The 26,070-nt window shown below is 40.7% G+C and overlaps 2 protein-coding genes and 1 long non-coding RNA gene across 22 annotated transcripts in view; 2 read left to right on the top strand and 1 right to left on the bottom strand.

The window, feature by feature from the left end:
• The window catches only part of pld1a (phospholipase D1a), a 33,060-nt gene extending 11,826 nt beyond the window's left edge, over positions 1–21,234 (top strand). Inside the window, exons 3-26 of the mRNA XM_015038288.1 lie at positions 1,088–1,257; positions 1,349–1,491; positions 2,942–3,053; positions 3,315–3,380; positions 3,535–3,593; positions 3,724–3,816; positions 5,094–5,246; positions 5,549–5,698; positions 7,033–7,116; positions 8,958–9,039; positions 10,322–10,432; positions 10,621–10,806; positions 11,534–11,762; positions 11,984–12,112; positions 12,307–12,425; positions 12,834–12,947; positions 14,049–14,159; positions 15,513–15,601; positions 15,784–15,897; positions 16,051–16,100; positions 16,196–16,330; positions 18,474–18,627; positions 18,880–18,997; positions 19,231–21,234. Of these exons, the coding sequence (XP_014893774.1) occupies positions 1,088–1,257; positions 1,349–1,491; positions 2,942–3,053; positions 3,315–3,380; positions 3,535–3,593; positions 3,724–3,816; positions 5,094–5,246; positions 5,549–5,698; positions 7,033–7,116; positions 8,958–9,039; positions 10,322–10,432; positions 10,621–10,806; positions 11,534–11,762; positions 11,984–12,112; positions 12,307–12,425; positions 12,834–12,947; positions 14,049–14,159; positions 15,513–15,601; positions 15,784–15,897; positions 16,051–16,100; positions 16,196–16,330; positions 18,474–18,627; positions 18,880–18,997; positions 19,231–19,455 (2,996 nt within the window). The 3' untranslated portion in view covers positions 19,456–21,234. The remainder of the gene's footprint in view (positions 1–1,087; positions 1,258–1,348; positions 1,492–2,941; positions 3,054–3,314; positions 3,381–3,534; positions 3,594–3,723; positions 3,817–5,093; positions 5,247–5,548; positions 5,699–7,032; positions 7,117–8,957; positions 9,040–10,321; positions 10,433–10,620; positions 10,807–11,533; positions 11,763–11,983; positions 12,113–12,306; positions 12,426–12,833; positions 12,948–14,048; positions 14,160–15,512; positions 15,602–15,783; positions 15,898–16,050; positions 16,101–16,195; positions 16,331–18,473; positions 18,628–18,879; positions 18,998–19,230) is intronic.
• Positions 14,180–16,258, bottom strand: LOC106951033 (uncharacterized). 2 transcript variants are annotated; one of them, XR_001425738.1, is made up of 4 exons: positions 16,169–16,258; positions 15,741–15,891; positions 15,409–15,640; positions 14,180–14,371 (listed from the first exon to the last, which is right to left on the bottom strand). It is a non-coding gene; the product is annotated as an uncharacterized LOC106951033 (long non-coding RNA). The 2 variants fall into 2 exon arrangements; XR_001425737.1 differs by having other exon boundaries at positions 14,184–15,640.
• A 4,228-nt stretch (positions 21,235–25,462) lies between the features above and the next one.
• tnika (TRAF2 and NCK interacting kinase a) overlaps positions 25,463–26,070 on the top strand; it is a 72,591-nt gene continuing 71,983 nt past the window's right edge. For 4 of the 19 annotated variants that reach the window (XM_015038270.1, XM_015038267.1, XM_015038265.1 and 1 more), the window contains exon 1: positions 25,463–25,899. In XM_015038270.1, the coding sequence (XP_014893756.1) occupies positions 25,843–25,899 (57 nt within the window). In that variant the 5' untranslated portion in view covers positions 25,463–25,842. The remainder of the gene's footprint in view (positions 25,900–26,070) is intronic. The other 15 variants (XM_015038282.1, XM_015038274.1, XM_015038278.1 and 12 more) reach the window with 10 other exon arrangements.

The raw sequence follows: 26,070 nt of genomic DNA, 5'->3' as shown, positions 1-26,070 counted from the left end.
TTGTTGCTCAATGCACACGTTCTTGTTTCTAGCAATCCAAAAATGATTATTAGAATTAATTACCTAATGTTTGTCTCCGCACCACTCCTTTAGTCCTCCTCACCTCACCCCAGGCTGATGTGGTTATTTACGTTGCTTCATCTCAACGTAATCAGTTTAGTCAGACAGGAAGAGAAAGGCGGGATGAAAACCATCTGAATCAGCTCTTTAGGCTTCGTAATATAACATCTCTCACACCATCAATCAGGTGAGGCACAGCAGAAAACTTTGTACTGAAAGGTGCTAATCAGCGCCGTGGGAACAGGTGCAGGCGATGAATGTCTCCACCCCTCACAGACTCCCACTGATGATTTCTAAACCAAATGTAGCTGTAAGGTCTTATTTACCGAGTACAGAATCAGCAGATCAGGGTGAAGAGAAGTAATATTGATGAATTTGAAATATTGACAAGGATAAAATCAAAATGGTGAGGAAGAACGTGCCGCAACATTATTATGACAATATAAACATTATCATAAAGAAAGGCGCAATGTCGAAAATAAGTTCTTTTGTTATTAAATGATAAAATTACGAGCTGATTTACACACGGCATGGCTACTGGGTGTCTTTGCAGCAACATAATTTTGACTCTTTTATTGAATTGCTCTTTTCTTTTGGCTCCTTTAATTAATAGGACAAAGCATTAGGGCGTTTGTAGATACTCTCCATTCAGTCCCACTGAGCTTCAGCTGTTTTTCTTTGAAGAACGGGCAGAAATGTCAGCTTCTTCATGCTTTGTTTAAAACACAAACCCCAAAAGACAGCCAGCTTCTGCAGATTTTTTTTATTTCTAGAATAACATTCACTTCTACAAATGTGTTTTTGATCTATCGAATAAAATCGACTGAGGTTTGTGGTTGTAATGTGACAAAATATTAAAACGCTCAGGCAGATACCGCAGACTTTCATATATATTAAATGCAGCAAAATCGTGGACAAAAGCAGACTTTCTTAGAAATGCAGCCTGCCATGATCGACTCCCACACACACAACCCCCCCCCCCACATCTTCATTAATATTAACCATCTGTTTTGGTTTTCACTCTTAGGAGACTGCCGTATACCGTTTTCAGCGGTGTATGCCACAGTGGGCTTTAAGGAGGCCAGTGCGAAGGTCTACCTCCCCACTGTGCCAATTACCGCCAAGATCCTAGAGGTGGAGCGGTTCACCACGGCGCAGGACCGCTTCAACTTGTCGCAGCACAGGAGCGTCAACAAGGTACCCTGTTCCACATGAAGCTCTCTACGATCTGAAACGATACGTTCTTCCGTTTGAGCTTAACCGACTCGCCCGCTGCGTGTGTCCGCAGTCCCTGCCGGCCGTGTTTAAGATCGAGATGAAGCACGGAGAGTTTACCTGGCTGGTCAAGAGGAAGGAGAAACATTTCCTGGAGCTGCACAGAGAGCTGAGGACGTACAAAACCCTCATTAGGATACCGCTGCCGTCACGCAGGTTCGTTCCCGAAACGACGTAGCGGACGCCGCCCCGCGCTCAGACACGTACTGTTTCGTATGCAAAACCCAAACAAATGACGCATTTAGCGTATTTGCTTACAACCGGCCTCGATCTGATGCTTCACTCAAATAATAATAATAATAAAAAAACAAACAATAAAAAAAAACATATGAAATCTTTCATTTCAGATAGATTACATGGTCTACACTGTGACACTTTCCAACTCACTCACCAGTGACGTCCTAGAAGCTACATTTTCAGTTTTCCTACCCAGGAACAGATATTTTGTCCCCACAAGAATCACTGCAGGACAGCCTCGTTTTTTTTTTTTTTTTTTTCTAAGTAAATTTATCTAACTCGACACATACTGCGATATCATTTCTTCCTTCCTCCGGCTAGAGGAGGGAAGTGTCAGGCCAAAGCTGGTGTATTTCCTTTTTGTTTTGATGCGACTCATTGATAATTTAGCTTGCAAAGCGGTTCCAACGAAACTATTGTGGGAATCAAAACAGAGCAGTGTGTTTTCGTTGTTCCAAGCACAAATTTGATATTCTGTAATAGTTTCTGCCGACTGAACAAAAATACACCAGATTTTTCCAACGACTAGCTGTGCAGAATATCCTTATGGGGGGAAACTAACATAAAATCCTGGTTCTATTAGTGACCTTAAGTCTGAACGGGCAGATTCATAAAAACTAAATTGGTATTTGCATAGTCATACTTCTATTCATATTCTTCATTCTGTTTATGCTATGCGGGAGCTGAGAATTGATGTTGACGCTGCTTGATTCGTGTCAGAACAACGCTGCCTTTGTTAGCGAACCACGAACACAAAGATAAGACTGGAAAAACAGGAACGGGCATTTTGCACAAGCGACACACAGTTGTAAAATTGTATCTTCACATAGTTTGCAACTGTAAAGTTTATCTGGAAGGGGAACAAAAATGATTACACTTAGCTTACAATCCATATTATTTGGTTATGTACAGTATATCGCTCCTGCAGTGTGTGTTCCATAAAAAGTCACCATCTGTGACATTATTGTTTTAGTTCTGTACTTGCATCTCATGATGTAATGAGCTTTCAACTCCCTAAATGTCCGAACTTTTGTTCAAAGTGCTTTTTGTCATCATTTTTGACCGTCCGCAAACAAAGTCGGTCACGTAATACGAGTCAACATAACGTTAACGACTGCTCCGTTTTTATTAGCGCGAAGAAATTCTTGCCGACTCACAGCTGTAGCTTATCCGTCCCGTCGCTTTGATCATTTGCCTTTCTATAACTACCCGTGACGGAGCTCGTTTTCCTGTCTGGGCCACCACAGAAAACCTTCCCACCCCCCGTCACTTCCTATTTCTGCGAAAACCCATTTGACTATGTGATTTTATGAACACTCTCTCTGTACCAGTGCATTTCAATTTCGGGATTTAATCTTCTCCCTCCCAGCCACACCGTGAGGAGGAAGACTGTGAGGAAGAGCGAGGTGAGGGAGATGCCTTCCTTGCCCCGGGGGGGAGGAGATGAGCTGGCCAGAGATGAGCAGGTCTCCAGCAGGAGAGTGAGTTGGCATTCTTCCGACTGGGGCCTCCTCTTTGGTCGGAGAACAGCTTTAATACTTGAGTTATTGCACGATGCTCTCTGTGTGCTCTTTTTGTTGCCATGGCACTAAACTCCATGCCAACTTATTTATTTATTTATTTATTTATTAATTTTTTTTCAAGCCCTCTCTGACAATGTGTTTCCGCGTGTTGGTGGTTTTATACATAGATTTTGTCGTTAGAGCGATCACTGTGATGCAATGTAGCGTGTGTTTCTATAGAGACAGTTGGAGGACTACATAAACACGCTTCTGAAGATGGCCATGTATCGGAAATATCACCACACTGTGAGTAACTAATACATTTTTTTTTATCATTTTTTTATTCTGTCATGTTTATGTGATTTTTAATATTCATCCCACATTAAATATTTCCATATCAGTATTAACTACCAAACCCGCAGCATTAAACCTCCTGCTTTGTCTTCCTTTGTGTTCTCAGATGGAGTTCATTGACGTTAGCCAGTTGTCTTTCATACATGACTTGGGTCCCAAAGGACTGTAAGTTTTCTTCTTTTATTTCCCCCCCCCATTTTGACTGTTTCTCCTAATAAACAAAGATTCTTATAACCAGTGCAGAGCTTGGTTTTACATTTGTTTTCTTATTTTCTCGTCATTTTACGTCAAACAGGGAAGGCATGATCTACAAGCGTTCCGGCGGACATCGCATCCCAGGAATGAACTGCTGCGGTCAGGGTCAGGCCTGCTATCGCTGGTCAAAACGGTGCGTCGCCGCTGCTCCATCAATGCTTGTTTTCTAGTTTGTCACATTGTTTGCTATCTTTTTTTTTTTTTAATCCCCCCCCCTAAAAAAAATTAAAATCTGTAGTGTCTGAGGTTTTATTGTCACGATTTGTGGAGGCTACGGTGGACCCAAATGCAGACAGGCAGAGGCGTCGAGTAGATGGTGATAAATTTGATAAAACTAAAAATTTGAATTTACAAGAACTTGCATACAGCCAGGATGACAAAAAGGAGGAGCATGGCGGGATCTAACAGGAGGAACCAGAGAGGAGTGAAAGCAAAAGAGGAGGACAAGTACAAGGAGGTTGAATGATGGAACAAAAGATTGGAGCTGATTAGCTAACAGGTTGCAGGTGTAGAGAGAAAGAGGGAGCGTGCACAAGCAGGGGAACTAGGAAAATGAATCCAATTGTAATAATGAACTACTAAGCAGAAAGAATAAATGAACAAGCCAGAAAAGTACTGAGCTATAGTGAAACAGAAACAAGGCTGATCTAATAAAGCCGATAAGTCAGAACTACAAACACAGAAAACCAAAAAAAAAAAACAAACAAAAAAAACAATTTGAAACATCGTAGGACCCTGACATGTATATGACACATTATGAGATTTTTATCAGCTGTTTGAAGAAACGACACTGTACAGTTATCATCCTCCACAAATTCAATAATATACAGCAGACCTTTGACATCCTCCTGGCAAAGGATTTGGACATTTTTGCAAGAGACGTTTTATTTGTAGGATTTCCACACGTATATCAATTTTCATAAATATATGTTAAGCTAGTCTGAGGGGCTGCAGGTTTTCTTGTATTTTCTTGTAATGCAAAAAAAAAAAAAAAATAATTATTGCTCTTTAATCTGTTGAAAAAATACATTTTGAGCATGTTTACACACATAAAAAGGTGAGAAGAAAAATCATGAACTCCACAGATTGAATAGATCTTTTTATTTTTCCCCCACAAGCTTTAATGTTTATTCCTTCGTCCTATCTAAACTACCATCAAGCCATTTTCGAATGTTGTTTTTCTAAGGACAATAAATCCACTCAAAAATCCCACACACTGGAAGCGCTCGGCCAAGCCACCTACATCCTGATGCACACTGATGGTTTTTCTTCCCACACCCTTCCCTTAAGACGAGGAGCCAAAGAAGCGCTTCTTCTTCTCCGAGAGTCGGCAGAGAGTCGCAACAGTAAATGCGGACGCTGGAGGTTGTTGATGACGATGCTGACAACAACTAAACGTGTGTTCTGCAGCTGGCTGGTGGTCAAAGACTCGTTCTTGCTGTACATGAAGCCAGACTCCGGGGCGATCTCCTTCGTCTTGCTGGTGGACAAAGAGTTCAGCATCAAGATGGACTCCAAAGAGACGGAGACCCAACATGGAGTCCGCGTTGACAGCCTTTCCAGGTTGGGTTTCTGCACTATTTTGTGCGCACATGAACATTTGAGCTTCATTGCATTTCCCCATGTTGTGAAAATTAATAGCAATATGTCATATCTGTGGCCACAGAATAAATAGTGGTTAAAGTGATTCCTCCTACAGTGTACTTCCCCCCCCCGCCCCAAAGAAACAGCTAAAACAAAATCAAGCACAGATTTAATATCCTAAAGCTTTAAAGCTCTAATGTTTTCGTAAACGGATGAAACTTTTGCCTCCGAACTGTGACCTCCAACGTACTAAACAGCATCCGTGTGTCTTCTGCCGGCAGGACGCTTGTGTTTAAGTGCAGCAGCTACAGACACGCGCGCTGGTGGGGCCAGAGCATCGAGAGCTTCGTGCGGAGTCACGGGAAGGCCTTCCTCCGAGAACACCGCTTCGGGTCGTTCGCACAGGAACAGGAAAACGTCCCTGCCAAATGGTAACTGCACCAGGGAGGACAGAAAAATTGATGGGGTCGTCGGCGATGTGTGGGTGTGCAAATACGAACAAACAAAAGGTTTTACTCAGTTTAATGCTGATCGCTTTGAAACCTCGAAACTGGCGCTTGAAAGAAATATTTTGGTTCGTTTCTTTGACGCTTCCTGTTTTTATACAGCGCCCTCCAGGCACCCCTGGAAATGAATGCACCTTTAATTGCAGAAATATGATCTCTCGAGAAAAACGGTACAGTGATGCAAACTCCACGTTTGTGCTTGTGATGATAGAACAGGAAATATGGCGTCCAAGAAACCAGTTCGGACCCTGACAGCATCTACTAGTTTCTTGGAGATCTGTCGACTCCAAAGACGGCAGGCTTCGACCCTCCGGGTATCTAAATAGCGAGTAGTGCAGATTTATTTTACATCCTTTGCCATCTTCCCGGTTTAGAAAATCTGGAGTTCTTGCCCTGCCTACTTTAAAACTGCGGTAAACTTTTAGACTGTTTCTCAGGGGGCAGATGTTGGGTTTAGAAAAGTGGCTTGTTTTTTTCTGACTTCCCGATTTCTGAAAATAGACGACTCTGACCCTCCTCTACTGTAGCACAACATGAAAAGCAGTTTAAGTCAGGAGCTTCTTCAGATCTGCTGCAGTTACAGACTGCAACTGGAAATCCTTCCTTCAAACAGCCACATCCATCGGTAATGGAGAATTTTGACGGACGGCAGGAGAAATGGGCCTTTGTGTCTTATGTTCGACATCAACAGGAAGTCATGAGTTAAGTGTCAACTCATTGCCCCACAGCTTTACAACGCGTGAATACATTTATACCCACATGGTAAAATGAATGTAACTGTGCTATTTGCAAGAATGCAAGTGTCAGAATAAATAAGACGTTTTCTCCACCTTCTTCTGCAAGTGTTTCTCTGGTTACTATGGAAACGCTTACGAGGACTGAGTAGTCAAATCTCTGTTCTGGCTGCATGGCAATTTCTTCCTTTTTTTGCATTCTCCCCCCCCCCCCTAACAAATTATATTTAGCTAACAAATTATATTTAGGCTCATGCAAAAGTGGTAGATAAAGAACAGTTCAGTCATGACACAGGTTTGTGGTTTTTAATGAGAAATAACATGGAGGAAAGAGAACTGAAAAATCGTTTGTCGCGTCTAAAATTCGGCTGAAGACTGAAGTTGTGATCACACCATAAGCTCTAAGAAAACAGAAGCAGCTTCTCCTTTCTCTGCTGCATTCTTCAGTGCGTGCGTCGAAACGCTGGGAGTAAACGTCTGATTGTAGGAGATGCAGAGTGTAACAGCAAAACCGTGTCTGCGCAGGTACGTGAACGGGAAGACGTACATGGAGGACGTGGCCGACGCTTTGGAGGAGGCTAAAGAAGAGATCTTCATCACAGACTGGTGGTGAGTTTCTCTGTCCTCGCTGCGTGAACGAGGTGTTGTGTCAAGGTCAAGGTTCAAAGTGTCAGATTACCTCTGCAAAAATCTCAGTATAACTCCAGATTTTTATTTATTTTTTATTTTTTCAGAACTTATGTAATTGACAATATGCAAGAGTTGGAAATAAAAAAATATATATATTTGTTCTGTTATTATTCTTGTTTTCCTCCAAACTTTGACTTATCACAGACTGTATTTTTTTCCCACTTATGTTTTAATACTTGCCTTTTTTTTGGTAAAGTGTATTGGATCAGCTCAATTCAGTTGGCTACATCCACCATAACATAACGCAACTTTGACTTTAAAACCATTTTAGATGAGTGCTGATGTTGTTATAGGGTCAGAAATAATAAAAAAAAAGGTTGAAATAGTAAATGTGAAACTGAACTGGAGTGAAAGTTTTCTGCAAAAACAAATCCTTTGGATGTAGCTTCTGCAGAACAACAAGCAAGTTTTTTTCTGGTTTCTTTTGCTGTTTTGTCTGGATAAAAACGCTCCCTGCAGAAACATGTTTTTGCATTCACATGCTTCTGGCGACGTCACATAAGAAACAAAGAAGGCTGAACGTCTTGTAATTCAGGTAATCAAGATTCTGTGCCAAAATCTACATAAAAGTTGCTCCTTCAACACTACAAGCATGAAACGCCGAGTTATGCCTCTTGTTATGTCACGAACCCAAATACACTTCAGAATATTCGGAGGGATTGTTTTTGCGTTAGCTTTATAAAGATTTTTTTTTTTTTTTTGTGAAATCCTGCTGTTTAAAACCACACTTCATTACCCAGCTCTGTTTTCATCATCAGTGCACTTTTGTTAGGAAGGGAACATACGGACCTGTAGATCCAGCATCTTTGAAACGCACATTTTTTTAAAACGTGACATCTCGGATATGATTATTATAGACACACGTAGAGATCTACGTCAACTTTATGCAAAGCATCCATGTGTCTCATTGTCCCGTTTTAAGACTCGTGCAGTTCACCCTAGCATACAGCCCAGCTTCTGTGTTTGTGCTGCCCGCTTGCATTCAGAGGATGCAACCGGCTTTAAAATGTTCCAACTCCTGACGGCATGTTGGAACGGTTTTAATGCCTTGTTTTCACTCACCTGTCACTCTGCTACCACAGAATGAGAGGACAGCCTGGCACAGCGTACTGGCCAGCGAAGCACGTTTCCTTACACATTATCTTACGTCTCAGCCACTGAATCCCGAGGCCTTGCCAGGGAGCCGCGACGTTGTTCTGGCTCTAATTACAGCCTGAAACCAAGAATAGAAAATCCGCCGACTGTCTCCGTATCCGTTTGCCCATCTGCTGGACCCCTTTATCTCTCTGTCATTTCATAATTTGCTGTCTCGCACTTAGTTTTTTTTTTTTTTTTTTTTTTTGCATTTGTTCAGTCCGTCAGAAACTGTTTAGCCACACCATATGCATATTGTAAATACTTGGTTTTGCAGGTACAAGAACTTATTTGGTGTTTTTGCTTTACGCGCGTATTCTGAGGGAGAGATGGGGAGAAATGTTTTGCGCCGCTGAAATCCCAGCGTTCCAAAGCTGTAATCACCGGGCTTAGGCTCTTTACCAATGAGGTGTTAGCCAGTGTAACATGAGCCGGATGCCAGTGTGATTGGCTCATAAGACTGCATCGTGTCATGTCTGTTATACTGTAGACAGCAAAATATAAGTCAATCAGATCGAGGTTTCATTTTCTACTACGATTGTATACAAGTAATGATATTTACTCATCTGTTTGCCCTTCTTTGTGTTTTTCTGTTTCTTTTTTTTTTTTTTTCTTTTTTTCGTCAGGTTGAGTCCGGAAATCTTCCTGAAGAGACCCGTTGTAGAAGGAAACAGATGGAGGCTGGACTGCATCCTCAAACGCAAAGCAGTAAGCAGGCACTACGTGAACAGTGATTATAGTGAAATGACTCGCCTTACAGTACAAGGAGCTGATTGACTTTTTAGGCCAAATGCTGATTCCTGTGGAATCTGTGTTCATAAATAAAACATATCACGCAAATGAATATAATTTTCCCTGAGCTAAAAGACTCATTTTGCATTTGTGTGGCTGGTAGTATTGAAAGTAAAAAAAGGAAAAGATGCATTTTATTGTGATTTTATTTGACAGACCAATATAAAATGGCACAGAATTGCCAAGTGGAAAGAAAATCACGTGCAGTTGTTAAAATTGTTGACTTTTAATTCAGCCACCGTGGATCAATACTTTGTAGTGTCACGTTTTACTGCAGATCCATCCTCACAAAATACTCAAACCCAGCCAGATATCACAGAAGGTGTATGTTAACATTAATTTTCAAGTTTTGCAATTAATTTTCTATTATATTTGTGTCTGAATTAGACTGAATCGCTCTAACCCACGAATATGCTTTGATCCAAACTCTGCTTCCCAGTTTTAAGCTTTCTGCCCCGTAAGCGCCCCGTTTTTATTACCATCCATCTTCACATCAGCTCTGATTTTCTATATCTCTCCCCAAGGAAGAAAACTATCTCCACATCATGACACTGCCACCACCATGTTCAGTCATAGGGATTGTGTGTTTGGGGTTGCGTGCCAGTCTGTAAAAAAAAAGAAAAAAAAAAGTCACCTGTTTTACGTTTATTGTACCATCTACATGGCGTGTGGCAAATTGCTAAAACATACTACTAATGCCAACCCCTGTCCTCATTGGGCGCTTCTCAGTTTAGTGGGTCTCTTGCCTGGTCTGTCAGTTTAGGTGTTTACATATCGGTAAGCGGTGTTTCCAGTTTTAGAGCTCAGGTTATTATTTTATAACTTAATCCAGCGTTAAGCTTCTCCACAGCCTTATCACTGACCTCTCTGCTCTGTTCCTCAGTCTTCATGATGCTCTTCAATTATCGTTGTCAAACGAAACCTCTCAGCGCTTAAACAGGACAGCTAACTTTAAGATAAAAAAAAAGTATCTTTTTGTTCTTCCACCTCACATTTGTATTGGTCTAACAACTCAAATATCCATAAAATCCCATTTACATATATTGGAGTTAGTGGTTGTAGCGGGACAAAATGTGGAAAAGTATCAGGAAGCATAAATACTTATTCAAGATATTCTGTCCAACAGAGTATTCTCGACATTTGAATGAATACACGTGCAAGATCCCCAACCTTTTTTTTTTTTTTTTTGCATTCGCAGCAACAGGGAGTACGGATATTTGTGATGCTGTACAAGGAGGTGGAGCTCGCCCTGGGCATCAACTCGGGCTACAGCAAAAGGACGCTCATGCACCTGCACCCCAACATCAAGGTTAGTGGCCAGCGGTCATCCCGTTTTGTCGAACAGCAAAAAAAAAAAAAAATATATATATATATTTTTTTTTTTCAAGCTGATCACGTGAAGAAATCCAATGCGGCGTAAACTAAAATCGTACACATTGTTCTTGATGCCCAGTTGTCTCGATCCAGAATAGCGACAAGTGTCTGTTTGTGTCCCAGGTTATGCGGCATCCAGACCACGTCTCTTCGTCCGTGTACCTGTGGGCCCATCATGAGAAGATTGTGGTTATTGACCAATCGGTGGCTTTTGTGGGCGGCATCGACTTGGCTTATGGACGATGGGACGACAAAGAGCATCGGCTGACAGATGTGGGCAGCGTGACGCGCTCTGTGGCTCTCGAGCAGGTCTGCCTATTAAATACCCGATGAGTTTTGTTTTGATTTACATGCTGCCAATATTCTTCTTTTGTTTCAGATAGAGGTTGAAAATGCTAAAAGACAGATAATAGTAGCTGTATTTGACCAGACAGACAATGTGAAGTGCAGACTAATACATTGTTATATTACTCAAGAAAAAAAAAAAAAAACACGCATGGTGAAGTGAAAATACTCCTAAATGTTCCTTGTTTCCAAAATGTCACACAAGTAAATGCAAAATGTAACTAGTCACTACCCACATCTGTCCATGCGACAAACATTAGCAGGAAAAAGGTTTGCTAAGGCTAACTAACCGTTAGCCGAACGGGCTTCCCCATTCTTCTCAGCAGTTGGTCACACAGTCTCTCTTCTGCAGCAAAAGAGCAATTTATATAGCAAAACATTTTTACTATTTTTTTTTTTTAACGAAAAGCTTCCAGGTTTTTCCAAGATAAAGTGAGGTGATCAAGAATACTAAATCTTCATTGTTGCAGACTTGCCAAAACACAGGAGGGTTCTAGCCTGATCCAGTGTTTAGATTTCCGACTGCGTGGCGCTGTGGTGCCTAGCACGGCTGTATTTATCAGTACGACTACGAGAGCCGCAATGCTCACTGAAGAGCTTAATCTCTAAACAGTTTTATCTGGGGAATGTCAAACAGTCGGACGTTTGATTATTTATTTTTTTCTTATCTTCATCTTGTACTTGTTTGCAGGCCAGCTCCGCCAGCGCCAGCGCCAGCCCTCCCTCCTCCGATAAGGGTGTGTCTGCCGTTCACGACGTCCCGCAGAGCAACGGCCTCGGGACTCCGACTCCCGACGCAGCCGAGTTGCCCAAGCTGAAGGGCGTTGGGCGCAGCAGGATGGTCCGGTTCAGCCTGTACAGACACCTGCAAAAGCACACTCTGCAGCACGTGGACAGCGTCAGCAGCGTGGACAGCGCAGGTGTGAAAGTCAACACTCTTGTTTTGCTTTCGCTTCGACACACAATGATGTTCTAATTCCACATCTCGCATTGCTGTGTGCGAGAACGAAAGCCGCATGCGGCTTCTGTTTGTTTTCGATGAAGGTGTTGTTAGGAATGTGTGAATCAGCACTTTTTACTGAGATAATATACGTTTTTTTTTTTTTTTTTTTTTTTTCCCCCCACATGTGCATATCTGTAGAAAGTGGTTCTGTCAAAAGCTTGAAAACGGGTGTTGGCGAGTTGCAGGGAAACACCCGCTTCTGGCACGGAAAAGACTACTGCAACTTTGTTTACAAGGACTGGATCCAGCTGGAGAAACCTTTTGATGGTCTGGTACACAAATACACACATTTCTATATCTCAACTGTTTTCCTTATTATTACTTTAGATAGAAGTTCCAATATTTGTACCAGTACGTTACGATTAAGTAACATAAAGTGCACTTATCTTAAAGAGATTTGACATGATGTTTTTTTTTATTTATTCCCTACCCCCGCCCCCATGTTTTTCCACGCTGTACAGACTTTATCGACAGGTACACCACTCCCAGAATGCCTTGGCATGACATCGCCTCGGTGGTCCATGGGCGAGGCGCCCGGGATGTGGCCAGGCACTTTATCCAGCGGTGGAACTTTACGAAAGTATAATGATTTCCATATGCCACGCCTTAAAATAAACAAACAGGAAGAATGAGGGAAATACTATATATAAAGATCAGTCTATGGATAAAATAGGTTTCAACTTTGTGGTTGTTTTTTTTTGTTTTGTTTTTTTTTTAAGCTTATTCGGGCTTTTAGTAAGAGAAGGTGTTTATGGGTTAGGAAAAGAAAAATGCAGGGAAAAAATGTGCTAATTTGGAAATGTTTTACTGGAACAGTGTGGAAAAAATGCCCTCATCTCAGTGCTTCTAATTTCTGTGGCTTTTGACTTTTTTTTTTTTTTCCCCCTTCTATTTTCTGGCCTTAAAACGTTTCCAGCTTTAATTCCTTATGTTAAATTTACTCTATTTTTTTCTTTTGCTTAATTTCTCCTACTTTTTCCTCCTGCAGATCATGAAGCCAAAGTACCGCTCTCTCTCTTACCCTTTCCTCCTGCCAAAGTCTCACTCCTCTGCCGACGAGCTCAAGTACCAAGTTCCTGGGTGTGTTAACGCTAAAGTACAGGTGAGGGAACGCGACCTGGCGCTAATATTTAAAAGAAACGGAATGCATTTTAGGGACGTATTGCGAAATGTTTCCACCAGTACGGTGGAGGATTCAAAGAGAAAACATGCGAGATAAACTCCCACTATCAAACATTTGCCCACCTCTTCAATGGCTGCTGGAAGCAGATAGCAGAGAGACGTATCCCTGTGCTCCAAGAAAGTTACGTAATGCAACAAGTGCTATACTTCTGTTCACAAAGTTCAAGCTGAAAAAAAAAAACCAAACTAAAATTAATAGGATATGTATAAAGATCACATCATAAATCTGTTAACTCTTGCTAAAACTGTGTTTTTAAAGTCCTATCAGTTTATGTAAAAGAGCTGCAAAAAGCTTGTTGCATTCATCCTTTTCACTTGAGATATTTGATTATTTATTTTTTTTACCATATAATTCATCTATGCCTAGGCTTCACGGTTTAGTCACTTTGCAGGATTTTATTACTACAGGTTTCTATAGCATCTCATTTCCAGTCAGGCTCTGACAATCGTAGCAACTCTAACAGACACAACTGTCAGCACTCCCTGTCAGCAAACACTTTTATCGCCACGAATGCGATTTTATCAGTGCAGCGATTGTGCAAAGCATAAAAGCAGAGAATGGAATAATCTCCACCTAATCAGTCTGTGGTCAACTAATAAGTCAAACTTATGAGGGTTTGACTGCAGTACATTAAAAAAGTCGCTTCAAGCTAACGTTACCACTTTGCATTTTGGAAGGGAATTAAAAATACTGAAAAATGATTTGTTCTTCATTTGGCTCAGACACTGAGATTAAAAAAAGCAGGTGCTGTAGCTAGTTATTATAGGTAACATTAAGTGGGAAACTTTATGCTCACAAACAACACCCTCAGTCTCCTCGATAGCTTATGAGAATTATTTTCTGTCTGGCATATTATAACCACATTAGCTGTGTTACCCGTCTAATTAGTTTACTCTGCAGTACAAGAAGCTCTGCACACAACCATTCACTTTGAAATTGCTTCAGGTTGTATCATCTTTTATGAAAAGTGCTTTTTAAATAACTTTCTCCATTTCTTTTTTTTTTTTTTTTTTGTGCAAGGTGTTGCGATCATCAGCGGATTGGTCAGCAGGCATTAAATATCACGAGGAGTCCATTCATAATGCCTACATCCAGGTCATCGCCAAGAGCAAGCACTACGTCTACATAGAGGTAAAGCATCACCGAGGCTGTTAAAGGAGATGTGTGTTTATTTTTATCTGATTAAAAGGATTAGCACAAATTAGGGAATGAAGAAGAAGGACTTCTTGTGAGTCACTTCTGTTGCATCACAGATCAAATCTCGCTTGCGAACGCCTTTTTGTGTGGGTCTTGCATGTTCTCTCTTTGCTTGTGTGGGTTTTGGTCTGACTTGTTCTCGCTTCCTACCACAAAAAAAAAAAAAAAACTTTAGCATTTTAGCAGGCAGACCATCCAGACTGTTTAATCGACATGTCAAAATCTAAAACAATTTTTAAAACTGTATTCGTAACCTTAAAAATCCATCCATGCATCTGTTGTTTTTTTTTTATGTACACATTTTTTTTTTATAAATTCCAACATCTAGATCATGTAGGACCTGGTATTAACTTTCGCCAGTCAGTGTACAAGAAGAGGAGTGCAACGAAGTCATTTCCACATTACAAAAAAAACACATAAAGAATGCCAAGTCTTGTACTACTGCATGATGGTGGCAGTCCCTGTGGCTCAGAATATAAGATTCAGAAATGACAAACAAACCATTATGTTTTAAGCTGCTTGACCCAGTATTACACGTTGCCTTTCCCCAATCAGAATTTCTTGCCTCCAGTTTGATATCTCATTGATACCATGTATATTTGTTTTCAGAATTATAGCACTGTGTTTATAAAAACAAAAAAAACAAACAAAAAAAAGCGAGCAAAGCTCAAAAATCTTAATTTTTACACAAAACATTTCACATCATCCATCCCTCCATCGTCTATACGCACTTATCCTCGCAGTGTTGTGGGATGTGGTGACGCCTACCACTAAGAGAAAGGCTCTATACAGGTCACCAGTCCATCACTGGGCAAACAATGCATGAAGACACTCTTAAATAAGGAGACATCAATTAACCTGACAGCAATGTTTTGAGTCTGTGGGAGGAAGCCAGAAAGAACCCATGAATGCTTGGGTTCTTTCTGCTGGAACACCTGGGAAAAAGATGTTCCAGATTTTTAGATAACCCAGATTATTTGAGAAGATGGGCGGCTTTTTTTATCGATTGGACCAAAATAAATAAGTCAAGGCATCAGATGGTGATCATTTTTAGATCACCTGGATGTGCTTGTCAGGATTAGACGTGACAAAACCTGTTCTTGAACTTTCCAACACAGTTTTTATGTGATTGTAACTGAAAAAGAAAATGTGCCATTAAAGAGTTTGCCTAATTTATACTTACAAGAAACTGGGAGCGATTTGTATCTTTGCGCAGTGAAATCATTTATGGAATTAAGTTGAGATGATGCACGTCTCATCGTTTTGTTTTTAATTTTCCAACCACAGAATCAGTTTTTCATCAGCTGTGCAGACAACAGAACGGTCTACAACAAGATCGGAGACGCCATCATCGAAAGGATCATCAGGGCACACAAGTACTTCCCTTTTCTATTGTGCAGCAAGTTGAAGCAATGCTAAAAAAAAAAGAAAAAAAAAGAGGGCTTTTATCTTGCAAATATCTCTTTTTCACATTTCCTTAGTTTTTGTAACTACAAACCGACACGAGCTTCTTACCGTGCATCCAACAAATGGTCGCAACTGATTGCTTGCTTTTCAGGGAGGGTAAGAAGTACCGCGTGTACGTGGTCACTCCTCTGCTTCCGGGCTTCGAGGGTGACATCACTACAGGTGGAGGGAACGCCATCCAGGCTGTGATGCACTTTAACTACAGGTATATAGCCAAACATCCATTAATAGAATTAGTGGAGGTACTTAAAATGAAAAGAGGAAGGAAAATGAAAAAGCAGACAGCGAAGTAGCGTCACATCCTTGGTCTTATTTCTGGACGTATTTGATCAATGTTGTTTGTTTTGTCTTTACTTAGAACGATGATAAGAGGAGAATACGCCATCATCTCCCAGTTGAAGAAGGAGAGTAAGTGAAGTACTACTGCGATATCTTGATACGTTCAGTTGAAAAGTGAGAAGTGGCTGTTTTCTAACCTCGTCTCGCCCTTTTCTGTCCCCCAGTGGACGACCAGTGGATGAACTACATCTCCTTCGCCGGTCTGCGGACTCACGCCGAGCTGGAGGGGCGCCTCATCACGGAGCTCATCTACGTCCACAGCAAGATGCTCATCGCTGACGACAACACGGTCATCATCGGTTAGTCTGTCTCCACTTTCGCCTTCTGTCGCTCTTCCTTCCGGTGCCGTTCTCATCAGCTGCTATTTGAAGACATCAACTTTTTTTTTTTTTTTCCCACTAAGAAAGTGTGAGAAAGCTCAATCTCTGGCTCCATTTCACCACGTGCAGACCATTAGCAAACTAATGTGCAAAGCAACACTGCGGGAAGATGTGATCAAAGTTGCACAGCTCTAGTGTGCCATCTGCTGGTGAAGAAAGCACATGACATCAGGTCTACATGTTGAGGCAACTTCACAACTTCTAAAATAAATCTTTTTTTTGTTGTTGTTTGTTTGCCTTGAGGTCAACCGTTAAGTATTTGTAAAGTTTATTGTAGTTGCTTTTCCCTCACTTTACGTTAATTCCTTTCACACTTGATTGAGGCCACCTCAACGCCACCTGAGATCTCAGTAAGTTTAGAATATATTTTTTTTCAGTTTCAAGTCAAGCACCCTATGAAGCTATTTTGGACATGTTTTCACAATATTATTGCATTAGATTTCACTTAATTTAGGTTTTCTAAATTAAGTAAAGGGCATAAATAATTTTTTTCATTTTTTATTTTTACAATCAAAGCAGAATTAAAGAAACCGTCAAGATAAAACTTCTCTTAACATGGATTTTTTTTTCCCCACAAAACTGCAACAATTGCCCTGGTTTGGTTTCAGCTGGAAGAAACCATGTTAACCGACTCTTGATTTCTGTCTAAAAAAAATGTAAAAAAAAAAAAGAAAAAAGACAAGAAGTTTGCACACAAATCCAAGTTTTTAAGTCTTTCCTTCCTTGAGTTTCCTCTTAGCTGTTTGAATAGAATTTAAAATGACAGCAGTTCTTAATTCATTTAACGACGATAATGCACAGCAAGTTATGGCTGTGACTTTCTTTAACTCATATCTCATATGTGGTCACTGCTTGTACCGTTTGTCCTGTTTTAGTTGTGTTTGTGCTCGTCTGAAAATGTGCCTAGTCATTTTAAAATTTTAAAGTTCAGAAAATTGTGAAAAGTAAATGAATAAAAAGTGAACAGGAGGGCAGGTGAGGACACAGCGCAAAGTTGCCAGTGAAGGATGAGACGGTGCACACAACACAAAGGACGCCCTGTAAAGTCTGCGTATGAGCAGTCGGTCCACGTTTTCAGATGTAGCTGTCGAAATAGTGTTTATAGGGAACAGTCTGTCACACCGCTCAAGCTCTACAAGTCATTCTGCAGATAGTTTTCCCAAACGACCTCTTAGACGTGGCTCATACTTTCAACTAATGCTGCACATGTCGGACGGAAGGAGTGCAACGTACCTGAGACCCCGTTTCTTTCACTCTCTGAGTCAAACAGCGACGTCCTGCTGCAGCAGATAAAATTGTGTTGGTGCAGTTTTCATTTGAGAAAAACAACAGAATTTACTTAAACAAGAAACTTTGGGTTCAAGAAAGGCATCAGCGGCACTGGTCTTGGTGGTCTTGGTCATCCGTTGTAGGCATGGCACAAACCGTGTTGTCATTTCCCTCAGGTTCGGCTGTTTTTTTTGTTTTTTTTATAAACCAGGGACACATTGGAGGGCAAAGCTTCTTCACCAGCTTCTTCAACCGTTTTTATTCCGCAGAGTTTGAACATGTTTCACGCGAAACTGCTCACCAGAAGGCGTACCAAGAGAAACCTGCATATCTCTTGACAAATACCTGTCAGACATGTTTTTGTTTGTTTTGTTTTTTTTGTTTTTTAATAAAACTACTGTGACGGATTGACAGAGGGCGTTATGGCTCGTTACATAGCGTAAGGAATTTCATGTTCCATTTTGAGTTGTCTCAAAAGTCTTTTTCTTTCAGAGAAGTGTTTTCTTTTCCGCTTTAAAAAAACGTGCAGTGTGACCGACGTGCAAGATCTTTAAGTTTTAATCCTTTTAAAGGCCAAAAAATCTGATATTTTTATATAAATTAATGTAGGAGGTTTCTGTGCATGGAGGTTTCGGTAGAGATCATTTTGCACTGTGACAGTAACCATGCATATCAAATCCAAAATCTATTCCTCAACAACCACATTAAGATTACCCCTGAAGGGTTTTAAAAATATAATTGAATACTTCGAATTGAGTTACTTTAAGCCTTTTTCTTTGTTCTTTCTTTGTAGGGTCTGCGAACATCAATGACCGGAGCATGCTGGGAAAGCGTGACAGTGAAGTGGCAGTGATTGTTGAGGACTCTGAGAAAGTGTCCTCGGTGATGGACGGGCAGGAGTATCAAGCTGGACCCTACGCACTCGAGCTGCGCCTTGAATGTTTCAGGTGCTCGTTGAAAATAGACGCCTGTGTTAGAAAGGAAAAAAAAAACAAACAAACAAAAAAACGCCATTAGGTCATTTACATTTCATGTTCATACAATCAGAGTGCCCCCAGCGTCTGTAATTTATGTTTTTGTGATTATCAATAGGGTTGTTATTGAGATCACCGAGTAACTAGTAAATTATATATATACATATGTAAAAAAAGACAACATATTTCCTTTATGTGTGTTTACTGTTATCTCCTCCTGAGCAGGACAATCCTGGGAGGCCACACGGACACGAGCATCGACCTCTCCGACCCCGTCAGCGATCGTTTCTACAAGGAGGTGTGGATGACCACGGCTGGCCGGAACGCTACCATCTATGAGAAGGTAGAGCAAAGATAAGATCCTGCTTCTTGACAGCTTCATCTGATTGAGAAAAAAAAAAAAAAACTCTGCAAACTTTAAAGTTTTGGTTTTTACCTTAGATAGGCGTTTAGAAACAAAATCTCTATCATTTTTCACATTCGGACAAAGTTCTGGACATGGTGAAAAAAGAGCCCCAAGAACCAGAGAGAGGTGAGGCTGTGAAACTGATTTGTCTTCTCTTCGTTTCGTTGCAGGTCTTCCGCTGCCTTCCCTCGTCCCTGGTGAGGAACATGTCGGAGCTGGAGCAGTTCCAGTCCAAGCCGGGTTTGGCTCAGACCGAGAAAGCTCGCGCTCAGGAGGAGCTGCGCAAAATCCGGGGCTTTTTGGTCCAGTTTCCCCTGGATTTCTTGTCCGAGCATAACCTGATGCCCTCAGTCGGATCGAAAGAAGCCATGGTCCCGACCGAGATCTGGACATAAGGGGACGATGACCAGTACTGGACCTTAGCCACAGGGTCTGTGCTTCATCCCTCATCCAGACACGAGAGTCAGATTTCCAGGAGTCTTTTTAGCTTCATTTGACCCCCAGGAACCTGGAACCTCTCAAACCTGTGGATACCTGAAAACACTAAACTATGTAAATGGACCGCAAGTCAGCTGAACCTTGTTGGATGTGCAGTATGAACAACAAATGGGACTATAATCATAACAGGATCTTTTCAAAGTGAGGGAAATTGTTGGCAGTTTGAGATGCTGGGACTTTGAACTGCTCACAGCAGATATTTCACAGGGTCCATCGTGAAAACAGTTTGGCGGTGCCATCGAGACGCTCACCTCTCTGTTGACAACAATGCACATAATTCACCGAGTTTGTGAGATGTTAGTGCTATAATTGCTGTTTTTTTACCTCTGCGCACCTTTTTAACCTGACTTCCTAATCTATTGAGGCGTGGGGTTTTTAAGTCGGAAATCCAGAATATTCTTCCTGTTCTCCCTCGACGTCGATGAAGGATTTGCTGCCCAACAAATCGTGCCGGGCGCGCACGTCTGCCGTTCCTGCATCTACGGACCACAAGGCCGTTCTCAACGTCTCAGAGACGTTTATCGGGACAGATTTGTATCCGGGGTTGCGTATCTTTGTTTTATTTATTTTTATTTATTTATTTTCAATTCAAAAATTTGGAATAATGAAATCAAAGATGGGATGTATCAGACAATCATCCTGCACATTTGAGCAAATCATTTTTTTTTTCCCCCTTTTGTCCAGCTGGTGGTGCTAGCTTCTTAAAAGAACAGACTGCAAACCCAACAGCTGGGATATTTTATTAGGTTGTTTCGCTTAGTTTGTCTGAGTCTAAATTAAAGTTCAAATCTGTTTCAAATCCAACTTTTAAGGCAGTTTTAGCTGAAACAAAACCGTCATGTAAAAATCTCAGAATTCCTGATCCCAAATAGCGTGCACACGGAACCGGCTTCTCCAGATTGTCTGATTTATGACACGCTCGTTTCGTCGACGCGCGCGCACGTGAGCTTACGTGTCCGCCGTCGAAATATATCCATTACATTCCGCCTTGTTTGATCGCTATCTTTCCCCCCCGAATGTGAAAAGCGGAGCGCAGTTTCCAGAGATGCAGAGCTGCAGCTTATTCTAAATGTAGGAACCGTTTGACTGAAGATTCTTGGAGGAGCGGGAGAAATGAGAGACTGACAGAGTTGTCAGTTGAAACGAATGGAAAAAAAAAGAAAGAAAAAAACGCTAGATGACCCATTTTATTTGGGACTGCGTATCTTAATGTTGTTTTTGCCACACCCAGCTTTTGAATCATCCAGCCTGGCCTGAAAGCAGCAGGGTGAGAAAACATCTTATGGACTCTTGTGAATAAGCACTCAGTCGGGACCAAGAGGTGTTATTTTAGGAGAATCTGCTCAGAAATGTATGTTTTTGAGTTTCTGTATTTGTCAGTGCATTATTTATGAATTGTGAAGCATTTAACACTTTATGTTTAGTGAATATCGTGGTTATAACGGTTGTTTATTTGTAACTTAACTGTACTGTCGTGCAGCTGTCTAACTCCTTGTTCTCTTGTCTGTACAATCTGAAGTCGTTCTAATTTTTGGTTTTTAATTTAACGCATTGTGACACATTAAAGTCTGGCTTCTTTCGACCCGCAAAAAGTAAACGTCGTAACGTCTCGATCTGTGTGCCCAGCATAGACTTTTTTTTTAATTGTGATTGTGTTCACAACAAAAATGTCATTTTAAGCATTTTGATGTTTGATCTGGCTTATGGTTTTTCTCAGATGTTTGAAGAGTTTGTGTGGAAACTCCACAGAACTGCTGTAGAGGTTTCATTAAAAAGTTTGAAAGAGATGATGAATTGGCAGACTAGCAGTTCCCCAAAGGAAAAACACTTTTAATTGTTTTAATTAAATTTTTGTTCTACTTGTGCGAAGTTGCTATGCTTATGGCGATAAGCAGGAATCCAAAAGCCAACACGTCAGTAATGAATCGGTGAGTAATTTGTAGGGTGGACTGGAGTTCTGTGGAATTCCAGGTGAAATCCTGACACTTTTCCCACCAGCTTTGTTTGAGCTCAGCTTTCTTCTCCAGAACAATGACGGTTTCTGAGTTCTTCCTCAACTCCAAGTCTTTAAAGACTTTCTTTTCTTAGTGAGTCACTGTTTGTTTTTTTATGAGATGGATGAGAGAAAAAGAAAAGGGTTGCTTCCGTTGGTCTGGAAGACTGACAAAAAACAACAAACAAAAAAGAGATTCTGCTGCCGATGTGTAGTGCAGTCATTTCAACTGAACTCCTGGCGACTCTCAAGTCAGGACAGGAATCAGAACAAAGCCTGCATGCACTCAGGTGAGGTTAGATCTTCACCTATTCGTGATAAACTAGTCATCCTGGATAATAGCCCTGTAACCATGGCAGCAGCATAGTGTAACTTACACAGTTCCACTTGCTACATTTTCCTCAACCTCCATTTATTTTTTCAAGTTCTACTGAGCTTATCATATGAACTACAATGCTCCTACAATGCATTGGATGACATTAAGAAGGACCGTTGGGACGATGTGCTGAAGTGGGCGTGTCTGAAACGAGTAGCAGCTTCTTAAAGAGACAGAGGCCCAATTTCAAGGTGTCTGATGTGGCTGTGATGCGACGCCAGATTTCTCCTAAGTTGTTTTTGATACAGCATTTTCATAACAACTGAAGGTGACATAATTATTTTGTTATCAAATGGCACTATGTGTCTGAAAAGTAGATTATAGCCCGCCCTTTAAGAGGTCATGCTTACCTTGCATTTAAAATGTGCTTAAAGCTTTTGGTGCATAGAAAAATCAAAATGATTGAAATAATGCATCACAACAGCCACCCATCAGTGAAAATCAAGCTGTGCAAGGTGAAACGAGAAGCACATATTTACCTTGTCTTTACAATTTTTCATTGAACAATATTAAAACAGGTAAGTAATGTATGACTGTCCTGTGTTTGTTTCATTCACTGTATCAAGTTGCGCTGAATTGCTTTAAGGGCGTGGGAGAAAAAAAAGAGGTGAGTAAGTACGCCGCACCTTTCAGATTTGTAATAGAAAAAGTTTTGAGAACCTGAATTTCTTTCTTTCTGCTTTACAGCAATGAAATACTTTCTGTTGGGCTATCATGTAGAAACCAATTAATAAAAGTTTATGGTTGCAGTGTGACACAATGTGAAAAACATTAAAGCGTGTAAGTACTCATGGAAACCACTGAATATCTTTTTTATTTACAAATAAAGTAAACAAAATTCAGTTGCACATTTTTTTACTGTAATGAAAGTATTTAAGTACAAATAAAATAAAAAAAAAATTAAAACAATAAACAAAACCTTTTAAGTCCAGGAAAGCAGCAGAAATTCAGGACTTGGAAGTAGAAAAACCTGAACTGAACCAATTTCAGGGCTTGGTACCTAATGTTTCATCGCATACTGACACTGGCACGACAGGCTCTTTTTCCTTTCCAAGAAATAAGAAACTGAATTTCTACAAAACTTATTTCCATCTCATGAAAAAAAAAAAAATAAAATCTAGAAATTTTCGGTTTTACCGTCTTAACTTTCCACCTTTGGAGAACAAAGTGAGACATCAGGCAAAAGCTGGAAAAGGAAATGTGACTAAAGAGAAGTGAAGCAGGAATGGAAAAATGTCTGAAGGTGGTTTCCACCCCGGAAAATTAAACTAAGCTTCCTTCTCCCGGAGGAGGAAAATTATGAATTCTTAAAATTGCAAATTTAACTGTTGACCTGTTTCCTTTGCGTGGTGTTGTCAGTCGCTGGTTTTGATGTGATGAAGTGCTGAGTGACGTAGAACTGATAAGTGTTGATTATTTTTATTAGCAACAACCAGCACCTACATTTAAAGAAAGTACTGGTAGATTGTGGCCCGTGATCTTCCTGCTGTTGATTTCTTTCTTAACATATCTTTCAGAAATGAATTAAAGCTCTAGAAGAATTATTTCAAGCGCATCTTTATCTTGACCTTGTCTAACTCATTAGTCAGTTTCACTGGTTCAATGCCATGCACAAATAAATGCCAGGTTAAGTATCCAAGTAGGCAAGGTTCCCTAAATAAACACAGTTCTGGGATAAAAGTATTTGACTCCATACACATTTCTTCAGTTTTTTTTTCTCTTAAACCATGCATAAATGTTTCACTTCATCAAGCAAACTATGAAAAAGTAATCGTCTTCTTGTTAAATCATGAATTAACTGTAATTACCCACACTGGCCCCCGAAGGCCAAGAGGTGTGGAATCAAGGAATCACTGAAATGGAAACTGTTTCACAACATTAAGTAGGCCGGAGGATTTTTTAAAAAGCAACATGTTCTAAAGAAATTCAAGAAAGGTGTCAAATTCATTGACATTAATAACAATGGAAATGATTACAAAGTCATTTCTAAGGCTTTGGGATTCCAGTGAACTACAGGGAGTGTCACTTATCCCCAAACAAAGAACACTAGAGTGGCCGGAGTCCAGTGTAATTTATCTAAGAACACGTTGAAGATTTATCTAAGAAGTCATAAAAGTACCAAAAAGAACCCATTAAAACATAAACCCTTTCAATTGATATTGTTCTCAGAGGCCATTCCAAGAGCACGAGTGCAAGGAAAAGTGTGAGTTTTAAGAAAACACGTTTTAACCAGGTGTTCCAGTTAGGATGATCACAGAGGACACGCGTTCCACATCCATTCACCAGGTGAACTTTGGAAACGGTGCACGTCAGATTCTTTCAGGAGGAAAACAACTCACAGAAGTTGCCGAAACACTTTAACCAGTCGCTGATTTAGAGGGATCAAATCACATGCCTACTTTGGCTCTTCAGGACCACAGCATCTGATTTCTAACTAAATTTTGCAACGTTGTGACGTTGTAATGTAAGGTTGGTGTGTAGCCTTGGACTTGCCTTGTAGGATGTATTTTAAACACTGCAGAAAAATAAGCTAAATCTAACTATTTCTTATCTTGGGTCAGTTGACTATAGGGAGTTTCAATGACAGCAAACAAAGATAAAGTAATAGTAACAAGATCCACAAAATCTAAATTCCTAGAGGGTTATTTGCTGTGATTCTTAGAAAAAAAATTGCAACACTTGTTTACTTTTTTGAGGGCAACATTTTCATTGACAAATTAACAAATCATGAAGATGAAAAAAATATTTAAGAAGAAACATACAGCACAAAGGATTCCTCTTTTATTAACCACATCTTAGTTTAATTTCATAGAAACTAGGACAATTCAGTGACTTTTACACAAAGCTGATTTTTTTTTTTTTTTACCCATTTCTGATTTCTACTTTCATTATACTTGGCTAAATAGCCAGTTTTCAAAAAGCGACCTTGTTTTTTTTCTTTCTTGTGGCCGACTATAGACATTTTTCCCCCTGATCAACAACATAGAAAACAATCAACCTAAAGAATGGGGAAATATGTCCTTTTGTTAAAAAAGGGAATAGTGTGAGAATTCAGATTGATAGTTCATATGTGTTTCATTATATAGCAGGGTAGAAAGACATGACAATAATGTTGCTTTTGCTTTTTAATACAAACATTAAACTAAATCAGTACAGATTGGTGAATTTTAGATTGTTTAATTTGAAGGTTGTAAATCTTTTCTCTTTTTTTTGAGGAATTCAAGCCTTACGGAGTTTCATTCATTTTTATTTTACAGAATTAATACATGGTTTTTGCATAAAATCCTAGTAATAACTTCCCCTAGTGAGAATATTTTTGACCCTTATGGCTTTCCATATTGCCCGGACGCTATTCATGTGAGAGCCGCCACTGGAGACAACGCGACACATTGATCACGAATTAAAAAAAAAAAAAAAGAAAAGAAAATGTTATTAGACAGAAAGCTTGGAGGAAAAGATTAGGGGGAAAAACAAAAGTTTGAGAGCGCTTACAGCCTGAGCAAAACCAAACCCCGCCCGGTGACAGGCGTGGTTTCCCGAGGAGGCAGTGCGCTCTCCTCCCGTCTACCCTTGCATACCGCCTGGCTGTCACAGCAGCAGCAGCAGCAACAGCAGCGATCCATCCTCCGCAGCGCTTCACCTTACTCAGTGTACTTCTTTACATCCCGGCGGACATGGAGCTGTTCTCGCCCTCCGTATTCCGCGCCTTTGCGCTTTAGCCGTGCGCTCCCGAACCAAAGCACGGCTGGGCAGAGCGAGAGGCAACCAGCGTTATTCTCTTGGTCCAGCAAGAGAGAGCTCACCGTAGAGAGGAGGGGAGCCCAGAGAGGAGGACCACACGCTCGGTCGTGACAGCAGAGGCCGTTCTCGGATATTTGGCAAACTAAGAGTGGCTTCTTTTTGTTGTTCTCCATCATGGCGTGTGACTCTCCAGCTCAGAGCCAGTTTGAAATCGACCTGTCGGCTTTGAAGGTGAGACGACATCCGCAAAATTCTCTTGTGTGGAAACATCTGAGAAATGGCTCTTTCATTTCTTGCACCTGACCGTGCAGCCTCAATGATAGCAGCCGGCAGCAGAGCAGAGCAAAGGGCTGCTTGAGGCGGATATGTGTGTGTCTGCGTGCGTGTGTGTGTGTGTGTGTG

The sequence above is a fragment of the Poecilia latipinna genome, unplaced genomic scaffold (genome assembly GCF_001443285.1).
Source record: "Poecilia latipinna isolate Pla-1442-1.1 unplaced genomic scaffold, P_latipinna-1.0 Scaffold436, whole genome shotgun sequence".
NCBI lineage: Eukaryota > Metazoa > Chordata > Actinopteri > Cyprinodontiformes > Poeciliidae > Poecilia > Poecilia latipinna.
The sequence above is the reverse complement of the archived record's forward strand: the minus strand, read 5'-3'. Positions and strand labels throughout refer to the sequence as shown.